This window comes from Lineus longissimus, chromosome 11 (genome assembly GCF_910592395.1).
Source record: "Lineus longissimus chromosome 11, tnLinLong1.2, whole genome shotgun sequence".
In the NCBI taxonomy this organism is placed as follows: Eukaryota; Metazoa; Nemertea; class Pilidiophora; order Heteronemertea; family Lineidae; genus Lineus; species Lineus longissimus.
Window position 1 is genome coordinate 14,060,553 of NC_088318.1, and position 26,701 is coordinate 14,087,253.

The 26,701-nt window shown below is 42.3% G+C and overlaps 1 protein-coding gene across 1 annotated transcript in view; it reads right to left on the reverse strand.

Moving 5' to 3' along the window:
• Nucleotides 1-5,007: 5,007 nt before the first annotated feature.
• The window catches only part of LOC135495296 (uncharacterized), a 55,241-nt gene continuing 33,547 nt past the window's right edge, over nt 5,008-26,701 (reverse strand). The window contains exons 4-13 of the mRNA XM_064783759.1: nt 16,425-19,167; nt 11,468-11,509; nt 11,166-11,266; nt 10,954-11,033; nt 8,612-10,591; nt 8,093-8,383; nt 7,779-7,975; nt 7,537-7,631; nt 7,303-7,386; nt 5,008-6,639 (exon numbers count right to left, since the gene is read on the reverse strand). Coding sequence (XP_064639829.1) covers nt 6,635-6,639; nt 7,303-7,386; nt 7,537-7,631; nt 7,779-7,975; nt 8,093-8,383; nt 8,612-10,591; nt 10,954-11,033; nt 11,166-11,266; nt 11,468-11,509; nt 16,425-19,167 — 5,618 coding nt within the window. The 3' untranslated portion in view covers nt 5,008-6,634. The remainder of the gene's footprint in view (nt 6,640-7,302; nt 7,387-7,536; nt 7,632-7,778; nt 7,976-8,092; nt 8,384-8,611; nt 10,592-10,953; nt 11,034-11,165; nt 11,267-11,467; nt 11,510-16,424; nt 19,168-26,701) is intronic.

The window sequence follows — 26,701 nt, forward strand, 5'->3', positions numbered from 1 at the left end:
GAGGAATAGTCCCCTCGCTTTTCACAGCTTGATTTACTACCGCTCTCTTGCAACTATTACAAGTGGCTTTGTGGTGAAACTGTGAAAGACAGGGAACTATTCCTCTTTCTACATTAGCCACACACTGTGAAAGACCAGAGGATCTACTGACAGGGTCTCGTCTTCTACAGCTACAAGCCACGTGGCTGGTGCAGCAAGAGAGGCAATCCCGTGTCGTTTACAACCTGTTTTTTCACTCTTTCGCAGCCTTTGGCTGGTGAAGCACTAGGTACAGTCGTTTACGGCGAGTAGCCCGCGGTGTAGCAGTAGCAGTAGTTCCCTGTTTCTTTTACATTTCGGTCACCGGTCTCCCACTGTATAGTGTTCTGTTCTTCACAACTAGTAGCTTGTATACCAAGAGGAATGGTCCTTGTCTTTCACAGCTTGGTCTTCCGACTCTCACAACATGTAGGTGGTGAGGTTGGAGATATAGTCCTCGGTCTTTTACAGCTAGCTTACCTCCTGGACAATCACCTACAGGTTGTGACAGGCGGGGACTCTACCTCCTGTTACACCAGCCACAAGTTATGAAAGACGGTGAACTCTATCTCCTGGATGACCAACTACAGACCGTGAAAGTAAGGGGACTCAGCTGTACCTCTTGCTACACCAGCCACAAGTTGTGAAAGACAGGGAAGTATACCTCCTGGACAATCAGCTCCAGGTTTTAACAGACGGGGGACTGTACCTCTTGCTACACCAGCCACAAGTTGTGAAAGACGGGGGAGTATACCACTTGTTACACCAGCCGCAAGTTGTGAAAGACAGGGGAGTATACCTCCTGGACAATCAGCTCCAGGTTGTGACAGACGGGGGACTCTACCTCTTGTTACACCAGCCAAAAGTTGTGAAAGACAGGGGAGTATACCTCCTGGACAATCAGCTCCAGGTTGTGAAAGACGGGGGACTCTACCTCTTCTAACACAAGCCACAAGTTGCGAAAGACGGGCCGTATGTAGTGAGGCAGGATGTACAGCCTTCTGTCTTCTTCACAATTTGCGGCTGATGTTCCAAGATGAATTGTCCGCTGTCTTTCACGACTTGTGACTGGTACAGCAGGTGGAATACGTCCCTTCACAACATGTAGCTAGTGTAGCAGGAGGAATAGTCCCCTCGCTTTTCACAGCTTGATTTACTGCCGCTCTCTTGCAACTTTTACACGTGGCGCAGTGGTGAAGCTGTGAAAGACAGGGAACTATTCCTCTTTCTACATTAGCCACACACTGTGGAAGACCAGAGGATCCACTGACAGGGTATCGTCTTCTACAGCTACAAGCCACGTGGCTGGTGCAGCAAGAGAGGCAATCCCGTGTCGTTTACAACTTGAAATACAGTCCCCCGTCTTTCACAACCTGGAGCTGATTGTCCAGGAGGTATACTCCCCTGTCTTTCACAACTTGTGGCTGGTGTAACAAGAGGTAGAGTCCACCGTCTTTCACAACCTGGAGCTGATTGTCCAGGAGGTATACTCCACTGTCTTTCACAGCTTGTGGCTGGTGAAACAAGACGTACAGTCCCCCGTCTGTCACAACCTTGAGCTGATTGTCCAGGAGGTATACTCCACTGTCTCTCGCCACTTGCGGCTGGTGTAGCAAGAGGTACAGTCCCCCGTCTTTCACAACCTGGAGCTGATTGTCCAGGAGGTATACTCCACTGTCTTTCACAGCTTGTGGCTAGTGTAACAAGTGGTAGAGTCCCCCGTCTTTCACAACCTGTGGCTGATTGTCCAGGAGGTACACTCCACTATCTTTCGCAACTTTCGGCTGGTGTAGCAAGAGGTACAGTCCCCCGTCTTTCACAACCTGGAGCTGATTGTCCAGGAGACGTATACTCCACTGTCTTTCACAACCTGTGGCTGATTGTCCAGGTGGTATACTCCCCTGTCTTTCACAACTTGTGGCTGGTGTAACAAGACGTACAGTCTCCCGTCTGTCACAACCTTGAGCTGATTGTCCAGGAGGTATACTCCGCTGTCTTTCGCCACTTACGGCTGGTGTAGCAAGAGGTACAGTCTCCCGTCTGTCACAACCTGGAGCTGATTGTCCAGGAGGTATACTCCGCTGTCTTTCGCCACTTACGGCTGGTGTAGCAAGAGGTACAGTCCCCCGTCTGTCACAACCTGGAGCTGATTGTCCAGGAGGTATACTCCCCTCTCCTAGCAAGGGCGGTGCTGGCTCTTCTTCATGACCTTTTGCTCCCTCCGAGTCAGAGTCTGTAGCCGACACAGATGCCTTCTATAAATATGTACTGACAACTGAAATGTTTTTACTCGATAATCATTGTTCTTTTTTTGGGAACATTATTTTTATTGATTTAGGAACTTGCGAGGAAAAAATATGTTTTGTGCTATATATGTTGGTACACTTCGGGAAAGGTGAGGACGGAATCATCCCTGATTTGAAAAGCATTTCCACATCATCGGGATAAAAGCATGGCCAGGCAAAGACCGCAGTTCGGAATTAATTCATTCTATATCCTATTTCTTCTCATGACAGGTAAGATTGAACCGGGTGGTGATGAGGGGTTGTGATTGTTTGGGGGGAGACAGATTCTTTTACCGAATCGGGATTTTGTTCGCTTATACATGTATATCGGCCGAGATAAGGAAAGAAACAATATTCATCCAAAGGGCATTCTAGCATCATGGACAAATCATTTCATCGCTCTCGTTTATTATGTTTATGCTAGTGAAGAACTAGGAGTCACCAGTTGCACGACGCCCTTATATCCATTGATAGGTTACTTTTTAGATACCGTGAACAAGTTGTATTTGAGAACGGGAGAGCGCCTGTAGACCGAGGGAGTTCTCATCGGAGGTAGCTGCTCCCAGGCCTCTCGAAATATTGGACTGGCGTGCAGTTTTAGAAAGGAGTGTCGATTTTTTAGATGATAACGCCATTAGTACCCTGTGCATAAATGATTCTGAGTGCAGCCTGGGGATAAAACATCTATTATTAACGAAAACTAAAACAGACGATGAAAACAATAGCCGTTAAAAACTTTAAAGTGCTTCCCTATCATTATCTGGGGGAAAAGTTAAAAGGGGCAGTATTTAGCAAAAGTTACATTGCCTCTGGCGTTACCCGTTACCCTCACAGACAATAAATGACTCGCTTTTAGGAGAGCTTTTGACACCACCAGGGTGAGCTGTCTTGATAAAATGGGGGGGGGGGGAGATCGCTTAGCGAGGATCGCCCAACTCGCATTGGTGGAACTCCGGGGCTGTACTCTATTTAGGGGTCTGACCTCTTTATCACACACCCATGGAGCGTAACTACTCAAATATCTTACAGGAGCAGACCCAATGGACCTCAAGACCTTTAAGACAGAATGCAGCAAGCTCGGAACAACACAGGTCCACAAGTATGACCGACTCGTCCCAGAACCTAAGGGCTTTACTCCCTTTAAAAGGTTCTTCACGACAGACAGGAGGTCGTGCGCGGCGACGTGTTTGAGAAATATCACCAAGTGCAAGACGTTCCTCATGGTGAAGGAGACAGCGAAGTACGAGTGTCAACTGTTTGATATTTCACACAGAGCGTTTCCGCGGAGTTTTGTCAAGGTCACGTACTACGCTTCAGGAGGTGAGGTATTCTGTCACTACCAAGGAGGTAAGTCTGGGGCCAGGGTGAGGCAGATAGTGAAGAGGTTCGGATTTTGATCAGAAAACAAGAACGAGGTGACGTCATCAAGTAGAGTTGATTGTCTAGTATTGATTATAGACTGCCGTTCCATGCATATCTGACAACCTCGTCAGAGGCCACCTCGTCGTTTTCGGATCGAACTCGGAACCTCTCTAATGATTCGCTGATGATGCGCCCAAGGCAAATAACGCTGGCGTTAACTTGACAACGACTTAATGTAACTATTATCGGAAGCTCGTCGGACCTTGAAATATTATTGAGCAGTATCCTAGATCAGACGATTTTGTCATATCTTCGGGATTTTGAGAAAGGACTTACGCGCCCAGGAAAAGTGGTGAACTCCCCTCAGAGGGAAAAGCTTATGTGTGTTGGCCTACGGCGGACAATAGCTTAAAGAGGCTGTACGATTGATACACGAGGGTCTTTGTCTGCTGTTCCAATACATCAATAAGCCAGTACTAAGTCCTTTGTTTCTTTTCTAGAGTTATTTCAACAGAGCGGCCAATGGGACACCTCCAGCCAAAGGCGGTCATCCAGTTACACCCTCCTCCAGCCAAGGGAGAAACTTGGGCTTCTCAGAGTCGGCGAAAACCTCAAGAGCGAAGTGGTTGATGACTCTTCACACTGTTTGATTTTAAGTTTGAATTTGGTCAGAAGAGGTATCTTCGTTCAACTGAAAGTTGATGAAAAGAGAAATGAGACAGTATGTAACATTTTTGAGCAGGCAGTGTAAAAGATAAAGCGTCATTGATTCGAGGCAGAAAATAACTGGGATCCGTTTGTTTCCACAGACAATTCCACCACTCTTCACCCAGGACTGTCACTACTCCAAACGTGATTGTTGAACAAACAATCGATTAGAATGTACCCCTGGGCAAGAAATTCACAAGCCATGTACCCCTGGGCAAGAAATTCACAAGCCATGCTTAATACCTCTTCACGACACTTCAGCCTGTCTTGTAACACTGGATTCATGTGGCAGCACTCTGTCGACAAGCAGGGGTATTATCCTCCTGTCAACTTTAATCACACACCCAGGTTGTCCCTTTGATGACGACAGGTTTAGAGGATAAACACGAAAAGTAAATTTCTGATATTATTCTCTGTAATAAACGCAATAAAAAGATAGCACTCAATACAATGTATATATTTTAGTTTGTTATCAATGTATGTTACCTTCCAAACAGAAGGCTACATCGACCAATATCTTCATGTGCCAAGATCGGACAATCTTTGGCAGAGGTCCTCGGCCCTTAGTAACTCTCCACAAGTTAACACAGGTACCGAACCAACTTTTAAAGAAAATATCACTAAAATTCAGTAATTATACTTTCATGCATTTTATTGTAAACTCCACCATGGATCCATACATATAAGTTCACAGAATATAGTACTAGCTGAACTAGAGTGTGCAATACAAGTTCATTAAAATCTGTTCATAATCAAGGATATTTCTGGTTCAAAGTTTGGTAGCACGATTGTTAAAGTGTTTCTCAAGAGGACATTCTATTAAAGTTGACTGAAAAATGCGCTAACAATCATTTTTGATGAAAAGTTCTAATACTTTCATTCCTAAACTCCAAATTTCTATTGATTTTAATAGTGTTGTGCTAACGTCTGCCCACCGAACTTCGATTTTTTTCCAATAATCTAAATCCGCTGGCAATATGCAGTACTGAAGGCTGATGACAGTGTCCACCAGATATCTTACAATCTCAAAGCATTCTCATTTTAAGTCAACAAGACAGAAATGAAAGACAAATGTCTGCATGCCACGCATAATACATGTACAACACATCTTCGGAAGATCAAGGGAAATGTGTCTGAGTACGATTTATTGCCAATGTGTGCCAGTAATTCATGACCCTTTTCCTTTTAGGGAGTTCATTATACATTTGTTTACATAGCAAGTCCAAGTGAATGTACCTCTCAACAACTTCTAGTTAGCAAAATAATCATATTGTAACCCTCCAGGGCCAGTAACAACCAAAATCCAGATCTATTTCAAAAACAAAATAACAAACAGTTACTGGATTGTCATCAGTCTAACTGTGAGTTACTCAGGCACCGCCACAATCCTGACAATCTTAAAATAACAAAATACATGTTCCTAACACTTGGCTATTCAATCAATATGACTTTACGTCGCCTAACAGGGCCTATGCGTACATTTGTTACAAAAACATAACCTACATTTACAAAAGGTGAGATGAGAGAATATAGAATGATGTAAGATAATAATCCCATTGTTTTCGTGTGCCGTTGAACGGGAATTTGAAATCCAACAATTTGGAGGTAGTCAAATTAATTGAAGACAGCTCCCCACCAACAGCAGCAAACATGGATGGGTCTACGACAACTTTTTAACAAGTTTGATTTTAATGCAAATGTGAAAATACTCGGACTTGACATACATTCATGTTAATAAGGATAAACAATGAAATATCTCAACACAGTTCATTATTTTGTACATCTAAAAGTGTTATAACGTCCATTCATATATACAGTATAAAGGAAAGGAGAAAAGACAAGTAAGAGCAAAAGCAACCAATGCAATTGTCATTGGAACGTTTCGTCTAAACTTCTGGCATAATTCCCCTGATTTAAATATCTTAGAACCAGGACAGACCATGAAGATTTTAATACATTTTATAGCTTCGATATTTGACCAACTCCTTCAGCATCAACTTTCTGAGAAGAGCCTACAATTACAGAAGAGAGTTAGAATGGAGTCTCCAGACTTTCCTCCCAGAGACCTCGCTCAAAATGATGTCTCACAAAATAAGTCCATCTGCATTCACAGAAAAGAAGTTTTCATAATCTTTTAAAACAGAAATGCTCTGGGAAGTGCATCGATGATATGCTTCAACTGTATATGAGGTCGATTTTACCTCAGATTCATTTTCCAATTCAATCCAAGCAGTTTCGACCATCCCATGGCATCCGTTCATTCAACCTGAAAGAAAATTTGAAACTGAAATATCAAAAGACTGTCGGCAGAGGCCTGTGGAATGTTCGTCTTAATCTTCAACAGCAACAAGAAACATGCAATAACACAGAACATAAATTGTCAAAAAAGAAAGCTGAAATTTTAAGTTAACAGAAAACACAAATTTTGAACAGGAAAGTTAAACGTCGTCAACATGAACATTTGCTCATACTTTCCTCTACATCTAAACCATAACCCTCTTCAATTATGATTATCTGTTGCGAACGTGCTATTGCTAAACGTCGCCGTAGCGCTGAAAAAATGTCAAAATCTCTCAGATAAGTGGCAGGCTCTAGAACAACAACACCAACTATCACTGTATCAATCCGTCAAGAATATAGTAGGAGCATCTCGAACAAAGACAGAGGATTAGGACAATTTTTGATTGAGATCACCCAAAGTACACTATGGTAAACTGCAAATCACTCAACAACACGATTCACTGGCTGTGACTGGCAACAAATAGGGTACCGGCAAAACTACAGCCGTCAAGTATCACTAGTGTACTGCATTGTTGTGATAGGAGTCACAGTACAAAAAACCAGCAATGTATGAATGTCACTCGAGGCATGCATGGCATAGAGACATTTGAGAAAATTCTCGAGCCATTTTTTATCTTCTACAACATACCTTCTTCGTCAACTTCAAATCCAAAGCACTCTTCAATATCTTTCCTAATCTGTTCTTCACGACGCTTGTCTTCCTCGGGCTCTTCTGAAATGTAATACGTCCATATGAACATCGAAATTGGAGTCCATGGCATTTCACTAGACCAGTTGTTTTCACTATACATTATACCAAGGTATGGATTAGAGATTTTTTGATATTTTTTTATGTCAGATGCGGAAGAAAACCATTCCTTACCTCCATCTTCTTGCTTCCCCTTCCTAGGACTCTGACGTTTGGTTCTCTTAGCCGGCGGCTCTTCAGAAGATTCTTGTTGTACTTTGGCTTTCCCTCTGAAAAAACACACACTTATTTTATAAAGAGTTACAAGCAAAGAAGATCAACAAGCTAGAACAGACCACTTCAGAAATCTACTTGTTATCAAAGTTTGAGTTTTAGATAATTTTTTGCTGTTGATTAAAGTCGAAAAGAACGCTCACCTTGTTGATCTAGCTGGGGTAGATGATGTCGACGTTTCAAGGGTTGCAGGTTCCGCATCCTGTTCATCCTTCTTGAACAAGCGGCGGCTACGCTTGCCCTTGCTTGGCGATGGGGTTACTGTCACTGCTGGCGAAGGAGTCTCCACTGGCGATGGCGTTTCTAGTTCTGGTTCTGGTTCTGGTTCGACCTTTTCAAGCTGAAAAGCAAAATGCAAATGAAGAACTGAATGAATCTGTTTCAACAACCTCGAAACTCCAACATACAAGTTAATCAGACTGAACACTTCTCGGTACAAGTAGGCGTGTTATCTTACTTTTGGTGTCACTGCCATAGCTTTCTTGCCACGTCTACCCCTCCGAGGCGTAACAGGCGTCTCCATCACAAGCACCGGTGGCTCCATATCCTCCGTATTCTGCTGTTCCTCAATCTCTACTGGCTCTTCCACGCCCTCTGGCACCGCCATCTCCTCCTGAATGGTGCCCTGCTCAAGCTCCTCTGTCCCGGCAGGTACCTCCATCAGCAAGAACATCTGCTGGGCAGATCCCTCCTGGGTCACTTCAATCATTACTGTCTTACCCTGGTTGGTACCATCGCCAACTTCAACCTGCAAGCAAAATGAACATGTAGAAACATTTTTAACTTTGCAAGCGCATTTGATGAGACCAACATGATAATGTCAGCCAGTTTTTTGAACAATCATTCCAAAGAGCAGCAACATGAATCAATAAATGTCTCAAGATTATCACTCTACCCTCGAACTATCTCAAGTAAGTTGCCCTGGGCCAAATAGTGTCATGAAAGGACACTTGTTCTGTGACATGAATATGCTTACCTCAAGCCCATCACCTTCCATTTCCTCTTCCTCTTCCTCCTCATCATCGTCATCATCTTCACGCACCTCACCCGGCTCCCTCTTCTTTCTAAACTGAGTGATCGGCTGATACATCGGACTCTCCGGGTCATGCATGGCCATGTGGCGCAGCAGATTTCCCTTGTGTGCAAACGCCTTGTCACATTCACTGCACTCGTGACTCTTCTCACGTGGAACCGGTGCTGTGTAGTCCGGCGTATGGTAGAGATTCTTATGGCGCTTCAGGAGTTGTTTTTGCCGGAATGACTGGTCACACTGGTCGCACTCAAATGGTTTTTCGCCAGTATGAGTTAGGACATGCGACTGTAGATGCCGCTCACATAACGCTGCATACGGGCATAACTCGCATTTGAAGCATTTCTCACCATCATGCGTCTTCATATGGAGCTTGAACGTGTAGCGATCAGGGAATGATTTGTGACACTTCTTGCAACAGAGCGGTCTGTCGCTCGTGTGTAACTTCTGAATGTGGATTTTCAGATCGGTCTTGCGCCCACAGGTTGTTGGACAAAGTTCACACTGGTACACGGGCTTGGCGCCGCTATGAATCAGCCGATGTGCCTTTAAGCTGTTGCTCTGTGTGAAGCGGGTATGGCAGACGTCACACTCGTAAGGTTTTTCACCAGTGTGAATTCGTAAATGTCTTTTTAGCTTGTAAGTGTCAGGGCTGGCATAGCAGCAGTGAGGGCAAGCGTATGGTCGTTCGCCTGTGTGCGATCTCATGTGCCTCTTGAGCTTGCTCAGCTCAACGCTAGCATAGTCGCACTCGGTACACTTGTGAGGTTTCTCATGAGTATGCTTGTAACGAACATGACGTACCAACTCCCCAGACGTAGTGAAAGCCGATTCGCACTCCTTGCATTTGTGACGCTTTGTACCCGTGTGCGTATCGTGATGATTCTGCAACGACGCAACGGTCTTGAAACCGCGGTCACAAATATTACATTTATGAGGCCGCTCCTCCGAATGCGTCTTCATATGCCTTGTCAGAAGGTATTTCTTGGGGCTGGTGTAATTGCAATAGTTGCACATCAAATGGGTACACTGTGGGACTTTCTTGGGGAGGATCTTGATGATTTTCTTTGGGGTCTCCCCCTCCTCCTCCTCGTCACTGCCTTCGCCATCGTCGACATGCTCTTTGGCTTCCTCCTTGAAGTCATACACAGACAGATCACCCACCTCGCCGTCTTTGTTCTTATCATCTGGTTGCGAAACAATCAAGACATAACTGACTTCACCGCCTTGGTTGACGTCGGAGGGAACAATCGTAACCGTCTGGTACGGTGCGTTTTCAGAATTCAACACCATGTTGCCTTCAGTTGTAGCAATCTGCTGGCCCTGCTGGGAAGCACTCGCAAGGATATCCAGTGAACTCTGATCTACACCCTGTTGGACTGCTACCAACTGTGGCTGTGAGCTATCCTGGGCATTCTGCACAGCGACCAACTGTGGATCTTGGATATTCATCTGGTCACCAGACTGCACCATCTGGGTCTCTGCTCCAACAGACTGCAAAACTTGAACCACAGAGTTTTCCAAGGCGTTTTGATCTTGTCCAACTGTCTCGGAGGCTGCTGTCTGCACTACCACCTGCTGACTTCCCAAATCATGCCCTTCGGAGACGATAATCTGGGGGAGTTCACCAGCATTGCTGACCAACATTGGCTGCGAGGCAGTGGTCTGGTCACCTGAGACAATCATCAGCTGTCCATCTTGGGATACAATCCCCTGCGGATGATGGATAAGGATCTGGGACTGGGTTGTGTCAACTCCCGGCTCCTGTTTTGTAACGACCATCGGCTCATCAATCTCTGTCTTAGGAACAACCTGACCATTCATGCCATCAACGGGTTGCGTTAGTGTCCCCATACTCTGCAGGGCATCCTGGGCAATTGTCTCAAGGTTCTGAGTTGTAGCGGTTGCTGCTTCTGAACCACTAGCCTGGAAACAAAGTCAATCACAATCATAACCAAAAAGCGAGCAATTGCAAAATGTCATGACAAGTCAGTTCAAAATACCATAATCTTAGTTCTCAGGTTGTCACAATAACTTGAAAAATACTATTCTTAATTTTTTTTCAGAACACCTTGTACAATACCAAGAATTCGATGTAACAACATGGATAAGTGAACAAAATGTGAGACTACAAGTACCAAAGGAATGAATCCTTTTGAAATTTTAGTTCAACAGACCGCTCTGAATCATCATGGGGAAACTGGGTTTGATTGCACAGAGTACTATGCAGCCGATGTTTGCTCAGGTCAAAATGACCAGGCGAATAACTTTTCATAAATGTAGCTTACCAGTAGTAGCTCACTCGGCTGTTGGATAAAGTCACCCTGCCCAACTTCTGGGTTAAATAGCTGTTGATTTCCATTTGGACCTGAAAGCACGAAGAGAGAAACACCTTATATGCACATTCAGTTCCAAAGTCTGATCTTAGTCTTAATAGTGTCCATCTTTAACAATGTGGACCAATCCAATCCAAGGTGGTTGTCACACATGATACACTTACCAGCTTCCTGTATCTCCTTATTAAAGTTCTCAAGATAATCCTGGATGTCATTGAGGGACTCGGCCGAAGGAGGTGCAACTGTAGCATTCACAGAATCCATCCTGAAAGATCATTTGAAAATCATTGAGTAATGCAGTCACTCCAGTGTGTTTACGCTACAATAATAGTGTAATGTCTTGATCATGTTGGAAGAGGAACTAGCAATAGCATCAAGTCAATATTACCCCCCCCCCCCCCCCACCTGTCTACAGTCTCCTCACTCCCATGGCCCAGGTGGCAATTACAGTTATTTTGAAACTAACCTGACAGACAAGGTCTGCAACCTGATGCAATTCTTGCCAGAAAAACAAAATCACCAATGCAGAAACCTGAAAATATATAACAAAGGACATAAAAATTTAGGGTCACATACATACTAAGAAACCACTAATGCAAGGACGCTCAAGTCAAAGGCAATGGCTCATCGAAAAGTACCTATTCCTTTTAAAATCAACTGTTGCTTGCACCTTTTTTATTTATCTATTTTGCAAAATTGCAAAGTATTAGACTATGCTGTACATCATGTACACTGTACACTGTACATGGCAGAAGCACTGTAGTGATACACATAATTTATACATGATGAGCTCTGCAGTGCTCATGGCTACATGGAGGTCAGACTGGGAATGTCTGGCATGAGGAAAATGGCCGTCACCTTTTGAGAAGCCATGGTTGTGAATGCCACACTTTCAGTGAGTTGTGACTGCCTGAAATCGATCGTGGTCACAACAAATCGAACAGGCAAGCAATTTTGATGCCTAATGTAGCAACTGGACGATAGGAGCGCCCGGACAAGGAGACAGTCAGCGCCCTCATAGACATTTTCTCAGCGCCATCTGCACCATACATCGCCATTCAGTGTTGACCTCCATCGCGTACGCCACGAAGTCCTTGTTGTGCCAAAACCTAAAAATCTGCGCCAAATACGGATATACACATACCGGTTTCGCGTCTAAACTACTCCTGGATAGTTCTGTTTACGTTTGAGAAAGAAATCCGTGAGAAAATCTAGGTGTTTTGGAGTAATTTGCGCGCCCAGACAAATGCGAGATGAGCAGGTGCTTGCCCGACGAAGCATTGGCTGATGCACGGCGATTATGATAATGAAGTCGGCACAAAGGACTTCGTGGGATGGGTAGCTGGAATGGCCCAAGTACCCAAAACCTGGATTTATTTTGAAGCTTATAATATCAAGCACATGCAGATGAATCTGAATAACGATGAAATTAAGAAATAAAGTTATATTTGCAGTGTTTTACTTGCCTTTGAATGACAAATTTCGTCGCGTGAGGGCGTTGTAAAATGGCGACGCTTTGTATTGCGCATGCGTGAAATTATTAGCGCAATGCGTAATGGGAAAATATGTGGCGGGAAAAAAATTTGATTTGAAACGAGTAACCAGCCAAGAGCACGTGGTCGGGGACCATGAATGAAATGACTGCGTTCTTGAGAAATGACTTTTGCCAAAGGCCCCGACCATTTTCCTTGGATTGAGCTAACTTCTCTCTGACATGCATATGCTGGACGTTATTCCAGTACATGCATTATAATCTGACTTGGTGTGAGCTCTTGCAATTTTCTGGAAGACATTCACAGCCTTGTCTCAGAGCAGTCGTCTGGGCCTGCTGTCTTGGACTGACCTCTCACTGTGCTCCAGATGGCATGCACACCAGGGCCCACTGCCTTACGCTGAGTTATCATCTCAACATGCTGGTAACTACTATTCAGATCTTGGACATTGTATCCAGCTACTGTCATCAGATTGGTTGTGACATGGTCTTTACAGGGAGACATACAAGGCATGCCTTCTCAAATCAAATAATTGCTTGACAGTAGTTCTGGAACCAGCAATACTAGTCACAATCTGTCTCCATAGTAGTCATGGAAAACAAGTGATACTAGGTAACAACATCCAGACAAATATTTATGGTAGTATTTGGAAGACGAGCTTTGTCACAACCAGTCTGTTCAGAGAAAAGTTGGGGTTAATTGAAATGGTTGTCTCCTCAGGAGGCATGGGCAACACAAACTGATCATCTTGGAGTTACTCTGTCTCATGTCTCCACAGCCATGGGGGACACAGTCTGTCATCATCTTGGAACTGGGTGTCTCTTGTATGGTTTCCTAAAGGCTAAAGACAAGGACCATCACTTCCCTGGAAAAACTGTCTCCACGGTCTCCTAAGGCATGGGGGACATTGACTGTCATCATCTTGGAGTGACTGTGTCTCTAATTGTTTCTCAAAAGGACTCGAGACAAGGACTGTCATCATCTTGGAGTCACTGTATGAAGACAAGTTACCTCCCTTTGGACTCCTCCAATATTTTAAAGACAAACTCATGACGCGTCTTTCATTATATATAAATGTGACAGCTTTATTGACATGTCAAACATGACAAGATACAAACCTACTCCTAGTGTTAGCTATCAACATATACAGGATGACGCACAAATAATGCCATCCATGGACATATCAATAATATTCACAATCACTTCAGTCTCCACTGCAAACCCATCTTGACACACAAGGCACTGAGATTGCACAGCCCCTTTTGATAAAGGTGGGGACTGGACTTATTGAAACAAGAGCTTCAAACCCATTCCTCACAGGAGTTAATCCAATTTGATAGTGAATTTTATCAATATTTTCATGGGCGGAATATATTAGGGGTCACCCTGACTATGACCAATAATACCGATACATAATAATTTCCCAACAAAAATTGTCACAACATTTTGGATTAAGTCAGTGAGCAAATTTAAACATTTGTACAAGTACCCAAAATGCTGACTGTACATTTCGGATCCAATTCAATAATTGATAAGTATTTTGACCCAGTTTCTTTTTATCAGCAAAAATAGCTTCTCTCAATTGATATACAATAGTTATGCAGAGGGAACAATCAATGGATTCTAACTATCTACAATCTGACCTCTGTTTAATGTAAATTCATTGAGAGATTTAATAGAAATACCAATTCAAACCCTGCTAATGATAGCAAGGTTTAGGTCATTGCTAAACCCAATTACATCTGGCAGTTTCAAAACCCAAATATTATGAGGGTTTTAAGTACAGTTCATATCTCCAATTTTTTATCCGACTAGAAATCACAAAACTTATCTGACTATGTGATTAAATAGCAGCAGCATGATGACTATTTACATCTTTGGAATCGAGCATCATTGCACAATTATTTCTCCTAAAACTCCTTAAAGGGACTATGAATTGAGGAGCTCTATTGGCAAGGGAGTTCCTAATTGGGGACTAATTGTTGCACCAGCCACATCTAGAGTTCATTGGTGACTTATACCCTTAACCAACGGTACCAAGCCAATTCTTCTAGCAATGTATCAACTGGAGGAAAGATTAATTGCTTACTGTGCCTTTCTGACAGACATTGTTATTAAATTGGTCTACATTTAGTCATTTTCTTTCCAATTATATACAAATATTTTGTCCTGTTTCAACCCCTGTTGTGTCCATAACAATATTCAATTTCATATCTATACAATGTCATATTTATTGCAAAATATATACAATGATGATCATGATGAGTTGTGTGCACATATTTATGCTTCTTTCGCAGCACATTTGAGACTACAGGCAAGCTTCACTGAGCAATACATAGAGGGAGCAGCTAGTCCAACAGCAAATCTACAGCACTAAAAATTGCACATCTCCGCCATCTGTTTTGTCATTGCAAGCAAAGCACCCGGTTCATTTGATACCCTGTGACAAAAATGAAAATTGAAAGCGATTTTATTGCCTCAGGTGTGCTTCGCTTAAAAGGTGCCCCCAATTTACATTACTGAGTGGAGTTTCCCTTTAAGAGCTACTGTCAAGATTTTTAATAGTCGGGTCAAAACCAAGGAAATACAATTAATTTACCATTTTACTCAAATTTACACAGAAAAGTGCGATAGAAAGGTTTCTTTTATTGCAGAAAGAAAACTGTTGAGTAATTAAACTATAGATAAGGTTTGCTGAAACATTTATGCAGCTGTCAATGCAAACCCTGTACCCCCTGGCAAGACAATGTTTGCATTGACCACTGCATTTTAAGGGACCAACTGTCCACATCTTGAACACTGTCACTAATTTGCAAACTGTCCCTATGAAACTTTGGCAGTGTCCTTTTTTATTGCAATAATTAATTATCAGTACCATAAAAAAAAAAAAAAAATATTGGTGCATCCCTATCATCTTATAATATCATAAACTGTAAACCACTTCATTTTTGCGAGCCTGATATTTTCGGGAGAGGGGGTAATTATGAACTTGGGGTACCAAAATGTTTCAACTTGATAATTTTATCATTGGAAAATGCTCATTTTCATGGAAATAAATGGAGACAAAGTCTGTAAGTGATGTTTTTTACAAACATGAAGCTTGCAAAAATAATGGGGTTTACAGGAAGGGGTTTAATCGTCAGACTAGATACTCAGTTTAACCCTTCAAGGGCTTATTCCTAGCAACAAAGTATCAATTTCAAATCTCATCTTGTGTCAATTATACATCCACCACCATAAATTTTTAATTGAATTATGCTAATTATTTCTTAATACGTGAGATTCAACTTAAAAGTAAGAAGATACATGTACATATTTTCTAGAATTTGTCCAAATCATATTCATCTTACACAGTTCAAGAAAAATCTTAATATTTTACACTTGAAGTGAATTCAAAATATTGGTTTTGGACAATCTGGCATCTTTTTTTACAAATTGTCAACAAAATACTGAATACTGATACGTAAAAAATGAGTTTTCGCCTCCTGTCATCAAATTATGACAAAATTTGTCAATAAAAAAGAAATATTTCCATATAAATTCATCTCAAATAACAACATTTATCACAAAAGTTCTGAGTATTAGTCAAAATCTCCTTGGGTATCATTTTTAAGTACAATTATTTTGCTACGCCCTAAGCTTTGGAAAAGGGATACTTTTATGTATATATACAGTGTTTTTTATAAAGTAGTTACCTCATCAAACAAGAAGTGAAAGGCTAGGGCTTCATTAGATATGTTTTATGTCATGGCTTAGCTTTTAAAGTGACTTCAGTTTTCCTATAACTGCAATTATGGTCAAAACTGTTCAAGTAAGGGTGCTCTACTGTAATGTCTTCCAGGGGCCGTTCCGGCTTGGTCACAAAATATTCATGAAATGTCACATGATATCAAAAGTTACATGATATTTTAGATGAAACGTCATGTTTACGTCATGACAGTCTTCTGCTCCTCTCTCTCTGAACTGTTATGACTCAAGACATGGGATTGCAGATGCGCCTCCAGGGCCGGTACCGAGGAACAAACCTTACTACACAGATGACACGTCGTCTTCCACGACCAGTTCGGCGCATGTGAAGAATCGTCAGACTGGTCATCTCGCGTTTTGCTCTCCTCCTCACCTTCATTGTTATTTTTCACATTGTCTTTCTCTTCCTTAAAATTTGAACCAAAGTCACCACGATTGGGGATCGAGTCTTTGAAGCCATTATGCAACGCTGGCGCCGCCATCGCCATCAGCGGTGAGTACGCCATTTTGAGGTAGTCGGCTGCGGAGCTCGTCGGGACACCAAGATGAGGGAAGGTGCCGTTCATGCTCTGTATGACAGGAATCTCATTTAACTTGGGCGACAAGCCATTTGCAAACGGTGGATACGGGAAGTAAAGTTCTGAAGGCGATCGGTGCGCAAACATGAAATCGGCCTCCTTTGTCGGCATAGGGATCGGAGGCTCCATGGCGATGCGTCTGCCGCGCCTTGATGGCCCGTTGTTCCACATGTGCGTCCCCATGTGAACTTTCAAGTTACCTTTGGTGGTGAACGCTTTCCCGCAGACGGTACATTTAAATGGTTTGTCCCCGGTATGAGTGCGGATATGTATCTGTAACGCGCTCGCACTTGAGAACGGCTTCATGCAAATCTGACACTGATGTTTTGGGTTGTGTCTACGAACGAACGGAGAACTGTCTGCAACTGATGGCGGCGTGGTTGGTGTGTGTAGATGCGGGTGTGAAGTCATCGCCGGTGTGTTTGGCTCAGACTTTGGGAAGTTTTCACTTCTGTCCGACTCCCTGTCTTCCTCAAGGTCCTCCCCGAAAGCCTCGGAAGGCAAATCACGGATTTTGTGAGTGAGCATGTGCTGTTTCATGTTCCCTCGTGTTGTGAAGCCTCGGTCACATACCTCGCACATGTAAGGTCGTTCCTTGGTGTGACTGCGATAGTGAATGTCCAACGCGCTGCGGCAGGCAAAAACCTTCGTACAGATATTGCAAGTGGTCGGCCTGTTGTCCTGAGACAAGTCTAAGGCGCCAAAGTTTGCACCCGGGCTGCTTGTACCAGAAGATGTTGGATATGGGTACGGAGACATTGATGGTGGTGATGAGCCCATGCGGGAGTGAGGACTACTGCGGTGCTCCTGCGAGTCCTGGTGCTCAGATCCGTGCTCACTCTGACTCACAGGTGACATAATGTTCCTTTCACCGTTCGGCGAGCTTGCGAATGATACCGGTGTATCAGGTTTGGGCCGTCTTTCCTGGTGATGCGAATGGGTCATATCTAGCGGCCTACTTAGGTCGTACCGCGGTTGTGCCATGCTGGCATCCATCGCACGAACACGTTCCTCTAAAGCTGCAAGTGAGGTAGAATACATTGACGTTGGCGGTTCTGGTGTTCCCTTACCAGGTTCAATGGGGAGATTCTCATTGTAAGTGTCCATTGGTACAGGACTGTGATCTTTGGGAGGTGGTGTTTCATCGTCATCACTCTCATTATAGTCGTCTTTCTCTGGAGTATCATTTTCGGGGCTGACACTGCGAGACCGACTCTCGCGATCCGGACTCCCTGTCTTCCTGTCGAGCTCTGAGCGGTCTCGATCTGATGGCTTGCTGAGGTCAAGTTCACCTCCTGGAAGGACTTGTGGATGCGATGGTGGTGGGTGGTACAAATTCAACGGTTGGTAGGGGGCGCTGAAATCAGGATGGTGGCTCGAGAATCCCATATGACTCATATCGTTAGTGTGCATGCGTATATGCTGCTGAAGCACCAAGCTATTGGTAAACTGCTTGTGACATACGGGACACTGGTGAAGCATTCGTAGTGGCGGCTTAGCACGATGGACACCCATGTGTGTTTTCAGATTCCCTTTTGTCGTGAAAGATCGGCCACAGATTTTGCAACGGAATGGTCTCTCGCCGGTGTGAATTCTGTAATGCATCTGCAGTGCACTCTTACAGCTGAGTACACGATGGCAGATGACGCATTGATTTGGATCTGTCAGTTTCGTCTCAATGTTCTCGACCAACTGCTGGAGTTTTGAGGTCTCAGATTTTTTACACTCCATGAATTCCTCCAGAGGGTCGTCTGTTTTTGCGGGCAGAATTGATCCACGTTGAAATGGTGAATCCACCATCGACATTGGTGGCATTGACATGGACATTGTCGGAAGACTGCTGGGTAACGGAACTGGCATGGGTATCGAGTGCGGTGGGCGTGGCATGTGTGGGCTCAAACGCTGATGGCTATGAGTGCTTGCAGTACCTGTCGACATATCTGGTGAAGTCAGTGCTGGTGGCTCGCTTCCGACCGCAGGGATTGGACTAGTATGGCTCCGGCTGGTCGAAGTTGCCAATGAGGAACTTGTAACTGGTGACTCTATCCTTGAAAACGGTGACGTCTCCGTTTCTTGTTTAATTTGCAGCTCTGGCATCTTGTCAAAAGGTCGCATGTGCATGCTAGGGATTCCATTTGGTCCAAAATGAGGCCCCATCGTCGGTGTTGGGAGTGCGTGGTTCGGTGAGAAGATTCGTTGTGGTGCGATCCGGTCTAGATGTTCCGGTACTGGATTGGGGTTCATCCGGATATGGGGGTACTTTGCTCTGTGCCGGGTGAAGTGTACTTTCAGGTTGCCTCGGGTTGAAAATCTATTCCCGCAGATGTTACATTTGAAGGGTCTTTCACCTGGAACGACAGAAACAGGGGACTCATAAGGCAAACTGTTCATGATGAGCAAATATGATTGTGTAAGTCATCATCTACGATAAAAACCTGGGAAAAATTACAATGATAGACAAGGAGTCCCTGTGAAAAGCATCTTGACATGCACAATTTTCCAATGCTGTAAAGGCTAACCAACAATTGCTAAAACTTGTTTAACTTTATCATAATAAGTTAGGCACTTCTCATTAAAAGTCAAGTCTGTGCATAGAAAGGAGCTCTACAAGACACCCCACCAGATGATACTAAAACTGAACTGAAAAGAAAACTTTTGGTTAGTTAGAGCCAATCTCAAAGAATCTTCTCAAAGAAGAGGGTCTGCATGAACTCCTATCCTGGTGACTCAGCTGCTGAGGTCTCTGCAAATACCGAGATTTTCAGTTCAACATTTTTCTCCCAGGTGTCAGCACAAGCAAATCACCTCTTCGGTTACATTTGGCTCTTGATTTTGCTCCCTGCATGGACCCTTAAGGCATAGTGGGTAAAATGGTGGCGCCCTCGATTGGTCAAGATGCCTAGGGGTACACTCTGGCAGTCTGGGGCCCACAGTTGGGGTACATCGTGCCATTTTTTCTTCATATCACATCCCCTCAGTCCGCCACCCATCATAAAACACCCATATTGGTGACCCAACTGGACAGGAAAATTGCATAACCGGGCCATATGTCCACAAAGCCCTTTTCAGCGAAATCCCTATTTTTGTTTGATGTTAAAAACAGGGTTTATGAATCAACACTGGCTCAAAGCCAACTATGGAAATTTTCTAGAAAAATAATTTATAATGCCGGGATATTCTGAGATGGCAATTGTTAATAAGGAGCGGTAACAGAAGGGTTCTTTTATGAAAACCCTGCGACCCTGGATGTCAGAATTGAGTATGAGCAAATCTGAACAATAAATTTCGATTATAATGGCACCAGTTTTGTCCCCTTTTGAAAAAATTAATTCCCTAAAGTTGCATAATGTTTAGGGGGGCCACACGTTTGAGGAGTAATATTTCTAATTTCGGTTTTGTACTGCATCACCTGCCCACCCCTCTAGACATTTTATTCCTTTTTTCCAATTTACCTCCTTCAACTAAGTGAAAGTAATAAGGGTTTTTTTGAATGGTCTATGAAATCTTTCAGTTGACTCAGGTGACATGCAGCTTCAGGTCAGCTTCAACCTGAGCATAGCTGACCTGAGCATTTCTGACCAGTATCCAACCCATTTATACACCTGGGTTGAAGCACGTGGAGCAAAGAGACCTGCCTAAGGTTGCAGACTGTGAGGATCGAACCAGGGACCTCATGACCGCGAGAGAGAGACCCAAGCCACTACACCACAGCAGCTTCTATTTCACTTTCGAGACTGCATGTTTGAAAAGTCGGGCAAATTTCATTTTTGTAAAATATTGTTGCTAACATCATCTGCTTCAATCAGGCTCCTATTTAGCACTTTACAACATTAATTTTCAATTTCTAAGACTCTTTTCTCCGTGATGAAATTAATGAAACTCTGCACTGAGCGTTTATGAAATTGTGATGAATTCCCATTTAACGTCATTTGGCACCATGGAGTCAATATTGTAATAGATTTAATAGAAATTTAATAAAGATTTCAAATCATTCTGCCGAAGTAATGGGGGTGCTTTTGAATAGCATGTCAAAATCACGAACACTTCAAAATTAACCCTCTCATGATGTGATATTTTGAGAAGTATTTTCACAGTTGGCGGCATGACAAATAATGAGACGAACAGTATTGCCTGCCATCATCGCACCTGCTAACTTTTAACCCTCCCCAAATCTTATTGTACAACAATTTGAACTTTGCACGCAACCATATTCCATGCACCAAATTCCTCATCATTTTGCTAAGTACCCAAGCTTTGTAAATTTAGTATATTGTATATTCTGCTCACCAATAATTTCTGACGTTATGGACCTTCTGCTTATTGGCGCGTGGTCCCATAATTCCACTTTTTATCACTGGGCATGACAGAACATAACAGAATTACAAGTTAATTACTCCTGGCCTGACGAGCCCTGCATACAAAACGGTTATTAAGGATTCGTCCGATCCTCAAGAGAAACCAAAGAGCTTTTATCTTTACGGAATCTATTGCATTTCCAAGCGTTATTTTGCTAGTTGCATTAATTTTTCATTTTGAAAATTAAACATGGACTTTGTGTTGACGAATCGGGGTCCTATGTGGGTGGAAGATGATGAAGAGGTTTTTTAGGACGCCACGCTGCCTCAATAAAGTCTCGGGCCCTTTGAGATCAGGTCGGATTTGTTAAGTTAGTTTAAGCATTGACCATAGGCAGCACCATTTCAAAAGTGAATCTCAATTTCAAGCGTGGGAAGTTTTTCCCTCGAATCTGATGCCGCATAAAAGGGTCTACAGAGGTTTACTTAATGAGTTCACACATCCCACTATCACCCTCTCATCCACGGTCATCCCCATTATACTCTATTTCAACATCATCTATTATTTGCCGAGGCATATTTCCAGCAGAGAAAATCGGATTACGCAGATATTCCGATAATCTGTCAATATTTTCGCAAGGAAGCAAACATGATTTAATATTTGATTCCGGCGCCCAATCACAATTCAGTAATATATTGTTCTTGTTCCGTAATTTCCTTCGTTATGTCATGAAGATAATAACTAATCTTCCTTTAAGAAAATAGGATGAGTTCTCGCAATGGTTTATTTGCATTATACAGGGTGTCTCGAAATGATTTCTATTTCATAGGCAGGAGCTTGGGGGTCAAATTGGTAAGTACCAGGTGACTATGATCCTATACCTGGCTTCTGTCTCTAGTCTCCCTTTAAGCTACATGTACATGATTTTCAAGATGCACAGCGACAGAAGTGCCCTTTTTTCCAACTGACCCTTTCATCTTGGAGACGACTTATACTGACCTTCCATTATGGATATCATCACTTTGAGCCCATAAGTTTTATTGCAAACTCACATCAACTCCTAATGCCCAGGCTATTACTTAATCCATCAATAACTCTCGATGCCTGTGACAGTTTCATTACCCATGACCTATAATGGACGAAACATGCTCCCAACTCCCGGAGGTCACCGAACGCACTCTCGACATAACATTACGAGACCTCATGATTTTATTTTACGTGCTCTTGTTGAATTATTAAAACAAACCCGCTGTCATCCATTGCTCATTTACCGGCAACAAAAGCTCTTTCCCGCCAAGGTGCATTAGCTTGCTAATGCAGACAGATATCTTATCATAAAGCGCTAAGTTATCTTAGCGTATATTTGATTTACGTTAGCAAGCATTAGAATTCCTTAAGGAATTATAAAAGTATGGATACGGCGCTATCTGACTTTGATTTGTCAGTCTTATTAATAGCAGACGCAGAAAAATAGCGTCCATAAAATAACGTCATTTCTGACGCTATCTGCTCCCAACGGTATTATTAGCTATACTCGGAAAAGCAACTGCATAAATAAGCCATAGTGACACAAGACAAATGAAATGTTTTGCCACGTAATTTCTGTGTCACGTTATTAATTTCATTTTCCCAGTCCCGTTAGCCATTTATCAGTCGGGTCATAGCTCGCCTCGTTGATAATCGCATATTTCCATAGCATTTCTCCGCTGTTATGAAGTGCTAATGCAGCGCTAATAATTCCGTTGACATTATTTAACCTTTGTCTTGTTAACTGTTTCATTCTTTATTGAATATCGTCGCAATTGATCTCAACGTGCCAAATGAGATTTCACCGGCTACGACATCATGATTGATAGCATGATGTAGCGCTGGTACTAGGAAGTGCAACGTTGACACATCATATACACCATAACATAGCGGAGCATTTCATAAGTCAACTTTCGCTAAATTAACCTGATTAACCCCTTCAAGCACATCATCAGGACCACCAGTTTTTGCAATTTATCAAATAGGTTACCTTAAAGGGGACCTATATACCGGTAGAAGCTGTGGGGTTAAACTGGTCATCTCCAGGTGCACAGTTAAGGGCATGGGTTGTCTTTGATTCAGCGTGAAATGTACAAGCATGAAGATGATGGGAGAGACCCCTACATGTGACTTCATATAACCAAAATTCAGGCCTACTCGGCTCCTGCCTACAGACTCCCTATAGGCAAGTACTGCAGAAGTTTCCAATAGCTCACGAAGTCCAAGGTCATGTGACGTGTTCTTAAAATAATGTCTTACAAAAAATTGGCTTCCAAGAGGTTAATTTTCTGATTGACATTTTTCCTCAGAAAATGCAATTAAGAATTTAATAAGCATGCATTATAATGTAATGAAACCTTATATATGCTTTAGCAGGCTAATTTTGACATAACTTGAATGACATCAAACTCCTGGGTATGTCAAAACCTAATTAGAAGATGAAATTTAATACGCGTTCATTAACCCCAGTCAGGCAATGAAAACTTCGCTAATACATAATATTCTCACAATGTTTCATTTCTGTGCTCTGTGGATATGACAGAGTCATGAAAGTTTTATGACTGATTTGACATTCTTTAGAAGTTAATTGATGCTGCCAATTAAGTCCTTTCATGCACACTTGATGTTCTGATGAGTATATAATATAATATTAATCAATTATTGATAAAGCTGATATTAATTGGTAGATTGTATGCTGAAAATCACAGGCATACGATTTTTGCTTCATCGATTCTAGTTTATGGTTTATTGAGTAGAAGAAGAAATTTAATGAATTGAAAATCAGCTTGAAGAAATACAGATACTGTATTTGTAGGACCATCATACTCTCAGGATTTATTTGTATTTTACCTCTACATGTATATCTGGTGAATGATACAGATTATGATGACATGAACAGCTGGCCTGTTTCTTCATCAGACAAGAAATCCCCATCGTCTTCATATCACAATCTCCCATAAATAATTCATATTCTATTTTACAAACTTACGACGCTAGTTATTTCATCAAGATGCGAGCGTAACAACGTAATCACGACAATGGCGGCCAAATAATCAGCGGGATCACGCTATAATCCCGGGTTAATCTGGCCACCTAGAGGTTAATCAAGATATTAACACTTGTCAATTTCTCGTTAGTTCCGATGGAATATTTTGATCAGTGTCAGATACGGCTCAAACAAGATAAGATTTAATGAATTCATCAAATCTGATTTGATATTTTATTTACAAGCCAGGCTGAACTCAATTTGAAATAATTTCTTCATGAATAATGTAAAGTCATTTTTAGAATGATAAATAGGAGATATTTGATGACTTTCAGGTGACATTTTGTATATTCTGATTACAATTCAATTCTTATTCATGAATGCAATTTATATGCAATATCCACATTGCAACATATATCGATATGCATCACTGCCTGTTCAGTTTCATAAGTAAGAAAAAATAATGTTCCCTGCACCAAACACAAAAACTCAACCCTAGGAGCACAACCCTGTCCCCAGTCTGACACTGAGGATGTGCCGTCTTCTTTTTGGTCCCCTTGACAATTGATTCGTACATTCAATCTTAGGCATCCAAGGTTGATGCCAGGGTCCAATTTGTACCATATATCCCCACAGAAGCTTAGCGTATTCTCAGACCTATCCCAACCTAAGTCACATTAGAATATTGTCCATCAAATCGAAGATACATCTTCATCTAACACTTGTCTCATAAATTCAATCCACGGTGTTATAGCCTAGATGAGGTCATTAGATTTGGTATTGTTCTCGTCCGAGATTGGACGCATTCACGTTCATTTGTCTTCTTAACTGGCCTCGTTGTCGGGACACTTTCTTGAGTAATTAGGGGCTCTTCGAAGAACTGGACAGCATCCCTCCCCTCCAAATGGACCCTTACTCATTCTTAGCGAGTGTGTGCTAATCCAAAATGATAAATTCCTGTTACAAATTACCTCCAAATGTATCGGGCCCAAAATAGATGACAATTCAAAGAAACAATCCACAGTGTAATAGTATGATCTGAAGTCAAAGTCATATTCTGACTGATACCAATTGATGGAGTAGCATGGTACCCAAGTGGGTGTTTGCAATTGCTGGAATAGCTTCAATCATGGCAGGCGAGATCCTGTGATAAATCGGACATCTTTGCTTGTTCATTTTCAGTGAATTTATAAGAAAATGATAAGTCGGAGAGGATCAAATCATTATCATTGTTATATCGCCCATTAGCAGTCGCATTGGCCATTTGTCCGCCAACCTGACATGCACTTTGTACGCCGAAATACTGTAATCTGATTGGTTATTTCTGAAGTGAGGCTAATCACGCTACTTAGCTAGTTGACCTAAGAGTGATAACTAAGCTCTCATATCTTTCATGGCAACTGAGCTCAAATAAACCCTCTCAGAATTGAGATCACATCAAGGAAATAACTTTTTTTTCACAACAAATGTTGCCATCCTGGGGTGTACTCACTTTGTTTTGCTTCCTATATTGAGGTGCAATGAATATGAAGACATAAATATTGTCGGAAGCAAATATGAAATTTTGCAAGTTCCCAGGTTTTACAGTGGTTACCTATTGTTTACTCTTAACAATAGACATAGATATTATCGTAGCCAAATCTCAGTGTTACTGACAGAGATGTCACTCTAAAAGTGTTTGAAGACAAAATTCTGCCCTTTTAATAGAATCAAGAACAGGAATTATACACCACTGTTGCAAATCATATAGACCTCAGGTAATTATTTCTCAGGTAATCATTCAAGTCAATTTCAAACCATTCTTAATCCCCTTTGTGAATTTTGGCTTCTAATCCATTGATATCATGCCACTGTTGAGAAATTCAAACCAACAATTTCGAGTAAGGTGGACCTCGGGCAAACTGAACACATAAACTGTAGTAATCTCTTGAAAAAATTGCTTTTGATGAAAAATATTGTCACCGCCCGTCGTGTAGATCCCAAAGTCGGATGAGCAGATGAACAGACACAAGGATGAGCCTAATTAGCAGCCATGATCATTAATTAGGAATCTCAATATATTCCCGCGGGGTCAAGGGGCATTACAGACGCGGACAATACCAACTGACTCCGCGCATTCAGATATGTGATGAACAATGCCCGGAGAGCGCGGGGATCAAAGACCGGTGAAAATTAGACTCGGAGTCTTCAAAGGATTTTAATTATAGAAAATTTAGCAATTCCGAATAATTCCGTTGAGCTTTTGTTGTGAAATTTAGTGAAGTCTCTTTGCTGGACGATTCAGATTCTCAAAAGATATATTATAGGACTCTTGAATTTGCTTGGCACTCATTGCAGCATTGCTGTCCTTTTTGAAAATTAAGGGTATTAGCCTCAACTAGAATGAATTTCTTGTACATCAAACTTAGCCAAACTTCTTTCATTTTCATGGTCGTTTTCAAAGTGTCAGTTGATTATAAGCCATCTAAATTTAACATATAACAACACGTTACAACATTGAAAAAAGTTAACCCCTCGTCAGATTAAAAACTCCATCCATTTTAAAACTGGTTCACAACACGCAAAATTCAAAC